The 7,875-nt window shown below is 47.0% G+C and overlaps 1 protein-coding gene across 1 annotated transcript; it reads left to right on the forward strand.

The window, feature by feature from the left end:
* Positions 1 to 5,782: 5,782 nt before the first annotated feature.
* Positions 5,783 to 6,838, forward strand: LOC104617165 (C-C chemokine receptor type 8-like). Its single transcript, XM_010282409.1, has one exon. It carries the CDS (start codon positions 5,783 to 5,785, stop codon positions 6,836 to 6,838), a length of 1,056 nt encoding a protein of 351 aa, XP_010280711.1.
* Positions 6,839 to 7,875: the final 1,037 nt, after the last annotated feature.

The raw sequence follows: 7,875 nt of genomic DNA on the forward strand, positions 1-7,875 counted from the left end.
CCTTTAACTTCTGTGTTCATTTTCTACCGTCTCTTGCTGGTTTACTACATTTTCTGCTTAGTTAACCTCCTCAGCTGAACTTCAAAGGGCTGTTCGCTAAGAGAAAGGTAGAAAACCCCCGTTTGCCTGCGTGGCCCTTGTGTAGCTCAGGACGTGGTGAATGCTACTCACAGACGGGAAGAGTGTCGGGAAGGAGACGTTACAGCCTGGCTCGTAGCTGATGGTGGAGAAAATCAGAAATGCGTACCTCCCGTCTTCCTCCCACCAGATATCCTCCTCTGAGCTTTCAAGGGAAGCTTAGCACACTTACAGCTTTCAGCACCCCACGTCTGTGAACACACCAGTGGTTACTTATCTCTACTGCCTTCCAGCCCGGCAGCGCTGTCGGCCCATGCTCCCCCCCCCGAATTACCTGTAGGAGCGCGAATAGGGCTCAGCATGGGGAGAAGAATAAAATCTGCCTCCGGTTCTTCCCTGTCTGACAACGCAGGCATCTTCCACCAGTTTTCCTCATCATAATTATTGCCCTTTCATCCAACGGTTCCCAAGTCCACCCCTGTGCTGTGGGCCTGCCCTCCCATCCACCCTCATACCTGCCGGTCAGGGACAGCACCTTTCCAAAGCCATACTTGTCATCTCCTAAACCTGTCTCCTCTCCCTTCCTTTCACTGTCATCGACAAATCCCATCCTCCATTGCCTTTAATGCATTTTCTTCCTCTGTTGAGAAAAGCCTGGGGACGGCCATGTGTCAGGAATACCGGCCACCCCAGAAGCGGTGCAGGCACATAAACCTCTCTGAAAGCCAGGCAGGGCCAGGGACTCGAACGTGTATATCATGTCTCAAAACACAGCAAAGCTGCTCTTGGAAATGTTACATCAGAGACTGGAATTCTGCTGGTTTTCTCCAAAACACTGTGTTTTGGTTTCAGGCAGGGTAGAGTTAATTTTCTTCATAGAAGCTAGTGTGAGGCTATGGTTTGGATTTGGGATGAGAAACTGTTGATAAGGTGCTGATGTTTTGAGTTGTTGCTAAGTAGTCAAGGACAGTCCAGCTTCTCGTGCTGGCCTGCTAGCAAGAAGGTTGGGGGTGACCGGGAAGCTGGGAGGGGACATAGCCAGGACAGCTGACCCAGGCTGGCCAAAGGGATATTCCACACCATGTAACGTCATGCTCAGTATATAAAGCTGGGATGAAGAAGAAGGAAGGGGTGGAGGGACGTTTGGAGTTATGGTGTTTGTCCTCCCAAGTAACCATTACGCGTGACGGAGCCCTGCTTCCCTGGAGATGGCTGAACACCTGCCTGCCCATGGGGAGTGGTGAATGGGTTCCTTGTTTTGCTTTGCTTGTGTGTGCGGCTTTTGCTTTACTTATTAAACTGTCTTTATCTCAAACCATGAATTTCCTCACTTTTACTCTTCCGCTTCTGATTCTCTCCCCCGTCCCACCGTGGAGAAGTGAGCGAGCAGCTGCGTGGGGCTGAGTTGCTGGCTGGGGCTAAACCATGACACACTGGCACCACCACAATTTTTCCTCCCCCTCCTTATTACCAAGCTGTTACCCGTATGCCCAGCGTGGACCTCTGGTCTGCCCGAAGTCCAGCCGCCAGCTTTCCTCCAGCCATGGCAGTCGCCAGGCTGGATTATTTATATCTTACCTTTTTTCACCTGAATGCAAGCTCTTTTCCTTGCCTTTGAGGTCCTCTGCATCTTCTTGTTCGCTCCAGCTTTCTTCAACGCACGTGGTGTTCCCTCTGATGTTTCCCTGCTGCGCTCTTCCAGCTTCATGCCTTGCTTTGCTTGGCCACGCAGAATTGTGGCTGATGAAAATATGCAGCTGGAAGATTTCCCAATTAAAAAATAGACATTTCGAATGAACTGAAAAATTTTTGCAAAATCATAATATATGCAACAGAAGACAACTCAAGATAAAAGATAAGATTTTTAAAAAATATTTTAGAATATGTATAAATGTTTTAAAATGCAGATGTATTTTTAATGGAGGCTTTCATTCTTTTACTGGTTTCATGTCAAACTATTGTTTAGGTTTTTTAAAATGTTTTCATAACTTATCAGCCAAACTAATGCAAAAAACATCCAGTGGAAAAGGGGACATCTCTAATTGATTGATGTTTTGATCATAAGAAGAAATAATGAAAGGTGACCTTATTGATTTCTAAACAAAAAAGTAAATGGAATGGAGTTACGTTATGTTGTACTGTATGTCTGTAGCAGCAGGACACACTATTGACGTGTTATTAGTCATACAATTAATATATAGAGAACAGAATAAAATGAAATTCTATTACAACAATGTTCAAAAGATAGTTCTGAAAGAAAATAAATGAAAAATGAGGAGTTAGTCCCTCATGTAATAAGACCAACTGGGTACTGGAGGCAGGGTGATGCCGTAGTTATCGGTAGCATTTTGAATACCTCAGGGGACAGGTCTTTTCTTTCTGACTGTGCTACGGACTAGTGCCAGATCCTTCATTAGGTTACTTCTTTTTTTTCTCCAGCCCATTTTCTCACTTCGTTTTGTCTGCCTGCCTGGAAAGCTACTTTTTGGATTGGAGCTGCTAACTGCTACCAAAGAACAGGTTAATAACTTTATTAATAGTCATGCTTTGGATCTGCCACATACTTGTCTGGGGCTCTTGGGCAAATCTCCTGCCTTCTCTGTGCTCTTATAAATCAGGAAAATGGAGCTAGTTGAGATTAATGGATGAAAAGCGTATGATTTCGATGAGTTATAAAGCACCACAGTTTACAGTATTACCCAAAACAAAAATAATTTAAAGTTCTTGAAAATAAAAAATTTCAAGCCTGTCCTTGTTTCAATATTTTTTGTCCATGACCATGTATCTTAAATGCACTAAAATATGCTTTAAAAAAACCCAAAGTAGCAAAGAAACTCTGAAATATCTCCACTTGAATAAAAGCTGCTTAAAAAATGATTGCAAAGAAGTATCAGTATCTGTGAGCTCTTATTTTTCTCAGAAAGTTATTACTAATGGGGAGGGACATAGCCAAATTGCAGTATGCGAGTTGGCATTAGCTGAAGCAAATGAAAAACTAAAATAATGCGACTTGGAAATTATATATCAGCTTCTGTAAAAAGTCGCAAATATTTTAGGGTGTGTTCTGTGATGGAGAAATCTGAACTTTAAAATTTTTCACTTAAATCAGGGATGGCTTTGAAGAAAAGGCATTAAAAGGAGAACACCTGTTCATGTGCTACCTTTACCATCTTCAAAAAGAGCCTTAGCTGATTTTTGTTTTGCAGAATGTGTTTGTAAACCCTCTCACCTCTTTTCCTGTTTACCGCAGCTACAAAACCTTCTATTTGCCTCAAAAAGTATTCTGTAACTGGCAGCTGCCCATTCGACAGCCGGATATCACCAGATCTCAGCCATCTCCACGAATGGTGGAGTAAGTCTCCTGGAAACTCCTGAGCCCAAGAGAGGACAAGGACACGGTAGAAGGAGGAGGCGACCGGGGCCAATTGGGAGAGTGGAGGCTTCTTACTGTCGAAGGTAAAGTCCATCCACATTTAATGTGCTACTTTTAAAAGTAATGGGCTAACTTTGGCAACCAGGGAAGAGGGACTTGCAGCAGCTCTCGCTCTCCTGATATCCTCCGGAAAACTGCTTTTTCAGTTTGACTCTTTTGCCAACTGATGTGGAGAGCGGAGAAAATGGAAAATACTGTGCCCTGGTCGGAAGCTGTCAAAGGCATTAATGGTGTAAAGGTGGTCTGAAACTCTGAAGTGGAGCATCTCCAGTCTTTGTTCAGCCCAGGAAAAACACTTTTGAATTTTGCCAACATCAGATGCATCGTATCTATAAAACTGTAGCTGTGCATCTGTATCTATATATTTATGTATCTATATATCTGTAACACATTTTTCATTAATTTTTGAATGTTTTTTTACTTTTGGTTGTTGAATCCATGGACTGCTTTTAAGGGGTCCCTGACAGGCAATCGAGAAAAGCAAGCCATTGCTGCAATGCTTACAGTCACAGTGTGTTGGTGTCACATGTCAAAAGCATTAGCAGGAAATATTTTCTACCCGTATCTGTTGCTGCATGAACAGCCATTATCTAGTGCCTCAACATCTCGATATTTAGGGATTTATGCGTGAAAACGAAGTTGAAATTAGTAACGCAGATATCCTACCTACAGCTGAAAACCAAACATAAGAAAGAATTATGCTATCAATATAGATTGCAGCACTGCTTTTCTCTCATCGCTCGTTATTTCTGACCAAGATGCTCTGTGGGGTTGAGTGCTGTTGTTGTAACAGGCTTCTCTGCATTGCACGTGACAATTGACTTTGGTAGAAACAGTCCTGGTGTCCCAAGAAAAGCCGAGGCAGGTCGGTGAGACATGAGCAGCATCCACACCCGGAGCAGAGGACGAGCACTGACTCCAGCACCCTTCTGTGCTGTGCATGCGGACCCTCCCGTTTCCCTGCACAAAGTGGCACAGACAGGCAAGAAAGGGTGAATTCTGATCCCTTCCTCATCAACACAAAAATTTTCACCGCCCTCTCTCTTTTCATATACCCGAGCAGCAATTTTTAACACGGGAGAGCATGTCCTCTACTTTTAATGACTTAATCACTGTCATTCGTGTTATTGCTACAGCTTAATAGCAATGATTATTACAAATGATTCTTCCCTCCTGGAAACTCTGTGTCTTTGAAGCTGTCTCAAGATATCATCGACGCAAGCATAACATAGGTGCAGTGAACAATAAACATGCAAATGTCTCAGCAGTGACAAGGCAAACTCCTTTGAAATAGTGTCTTTTGAAAGAAGCCTTACTTCTTAAAACGCGAACACTTAACCCTGCAAACTGGATCCCCTTTTATAGGAGTCATGAGGTGACATCTGAAAAAAAACCCCAAACCCAAAAGGTGGCTAAAGCACTGACTCACTTTTGGAGAGCTTTTTTCAAGCTGTCTTCATTGCAGTTCTTCAGAAATGACAGAAAGGAAACAAGCCCCCAGATTGTTTTGGTTTTCTTTAAACTGGAAAACGGAAGTTGGGCAGAAGAGGCAGGAGCGATGAACTGCCGTGTTTTAGGGACGGGCACAGCCAAGCTGCCCACCAGCTCACCCGAGGCCAGCGCAGCCCCGCGGCAGCAGCCCAGAGCTGCCCACTGCAGGTGCTGCTGTGTAGCCCTGCAAACTCCTTGCTGCTGCGGAGGCTTTTTGTACGCCGTCCTGCACCCACCCAGGGAAAACCAGCTTACATGTCTCTGCTCTCCAGGCCAGTATCGAGCCCTGGTCAGCTCAGCGAGAAGCGCGGTTGTGCTGCTGGGTGATGGCTTCTTCAGCCGAGACGCTTTTATAAGGGTCTTCATGCTCAAAAAGCTTCCCCACCCCAGGGCGCACAAGCAAATCCAGATTCTTAGATCAGATGCAGGTTTTGTACCATGTTGCACCGCTATGACCATTCAGAGCATGAATTTTTGCCTGTCACTATAAAGATGAGGGGCTAACCCCTCTGAGGCCGTTTCAGGGACCCTGAGAGCACGCCGGTGCTCACACTTGCGCATGTACTGGAACAACTGGCAGGCTGCAGGTGCGGCCTTTTGGGTGGTAGAGCTGCTCTTGTCCAGCCGGTGAGGCCAAGACTGCATTTTGCAGTCCCTCCCTGCCTGGGGGCTGACCCACGGGCGGGGTGCGGCACAGAGAGAGGCAGAGGCCACCCTGGGAGACCTGTGCCGGGACAGCCCACCGTTTACCCCTTGCTCTTTCCTGCACAGGTATCTGCGATGAATCCCACAAGCCAGTTCCTTGGCACAACAGAATATGACTACGGATACGATGAAAACACTGCTCCGTGCAATGAAGGAAACAGCTTTCGCAGGTTCAGATCCCTCTTTCTGCCTACCCTTTACTGCCTTGTGTTTGTCTTCTGCCTTCTGGGAAACTCCTTGGTCCTTTGGGTTCTCCTAACGAAGAAAAGGTTGATGACGATGACTGACATCTGCCTGCTGAACCTCGCAGCCTCCGACCTCCTCTTCGTTGTGCCCCTCCCTTTCCAAGCCCACTACGCTTCAGACCAGTGGGTTTTTGGCAACGCCATGTGCAAGATAATGGGTGGCATTTATTACACAGGTTTTTATAGCAGTATTTTCTTTATAACCCTCATGAGCATAGACAGGTATATAGCAATTGTCCATGCCGTCTATGCCATGAGGATAAGGACAGCCTCTTGTGGCATAATTATCAGTTTAATCCTGTGGCTGGTGGCTGGCTTGGCTTCTGTACCCAACGTCATGTTCAACCAGCAGCTGGAAATTGAGCAGTCTGTGCAGTGTGTCTCCGCATACCCCCCAGGCAGCAATACTTGGAAGGTTGCTTCTCAGTTCGCAGCCAATATCTTAGGCCTCTTGATTCCCCTTAGCATCCTCATTTGCTGCTACGCCCAGATACTGAAAAACCTGCAAAAATGCAAAAATCGGAACAAGATCAAGGCGATCAAGATGATTTTCATCGTCGTCATTGTTTTCTTCCTCTTCTGGGCTCCCTTCAACATCGTGCTGTTCCTAGACTCTCTGCAGAGCCTACACATCATCAACGACTGCACGGCGAGCTACCAGATAGCCCTGGCCCTGCAGCTGACAGAAACCATCTCCTTCATCCACTGCTGCCTGAACCCCGTGATCTACGCCTTTGCTGGGGTGACATTCAAGGCTCATCTTAGAGGACTACTTCAGTCCTGTGTCCAGGTCCTCTCCAGCGCCACCGGAGGTGCCGGGGCTGGTCAGTCATTTTCAGCACCCACCCAGCTCTCCGGCTGCTCTGACAGTGCGGGCGTCCTGTGAGCCCACCTGAGACGATGCCTTCTGGCCTAAGGTCTGGCGTGGCCCTGGACGTGGTACCGCGTGTGCGGCACCCTCCTGGGAGGACCTCCTTTTGGGATATCCTGCGAAATATGGTGTAATAAGCGGCAACATTAGTTTCCTAAGAGCGCTGCGGTGTCTGTAAAATGGTGACCTTACAAGCTTGCCACAGAATGACTTTTGATTAAGTTTTAGAGCTCTTTTAATACCTTTCAGCAAGCAGGGTGCTTCCCCTAGTATTTATTTTCTCCTCCGATGAAAGCATCGCTCCTGCCTCACCCCCAAATGTGCTTTGCCTTGCGGAAGCTGTTCCGCACCTGAATCCCTACGTCCCTGGGACAGGGGTGGGACACCCGTCTGGGAAGCGGGGAAGGGGACAGGCATGGGATTGCTTTACACTGCGAAGAGGGAATCGCCTCAGCCACGGTCACCATTCCCCCTTCGCTTCAGCTCCCAGATAAAGAGGCCCCTCAGCTCAGGGCCCGGCTGCTTTGCTGTGGGACGGCAGCCGAGGCGTCCCCGGAGCTGCTGGTGCCCAAAGCAGCCTTTGGTGGTGATGCCTTCAAAAATAGCAGAGCAACGCTAGCTCGGTGCCCCCCGATACTGGGCTCTCATAGAGGCCCATGCGCTTGAATATGTCATCATCAAAGCAGCCTGGTGGTCTGCATCACCACGGGAGGTGTGGGACCTCCAGCTCCGTGCCCCCAGAGCTCCCTGCTCAGTGTAAATACCACAAAACAGCACGCAGCGCATAGGCTCCATCTCCTTTTCCATACGTTATTATTTTCTGCCATTTTACGCATGCTTTCTTTGAACAAACATATTGACTGCACCTTTTTGTCTTTGCTCCTGAAAGTCTTTCTAATGACTCGCAAGCCTCGATTAGGATAAGGATGTTTTTACTGATTTTTGATCCGATATCACGTAAAATACATCTGATGGAATTGAGAGGCACCCTGGAGCCTCTCCATATAGGCAGCAAAATAAGTCTTGCCTCCCCTTTCCTTCTGAGAAAGATG

The sequence above is a fragment of the Phaethon lepturus genome, unplaced genomic scaffold, assembly GCF_000687285.1.
Source record: "Phaethon lepturus isolate BGI_N335 unplaced genomic scaffold, ASM68728v1 scaffold17212, whole genome shotgun sequence".
NCBI lineage: Eukaryota > Metazoa > Chordata > Aves > Phaethontiformes > Phaethontidae > Phaethon > Phaethon lepturus.

Coding starts and splice junctions, on each gene's coding strand:
- LOC104617165 (XM_010282409.1), top strand. CDS start 5,783: ATGAATCCCACAAGCCAGTTCCTTGGCACAACAGAATATGACTACGGA.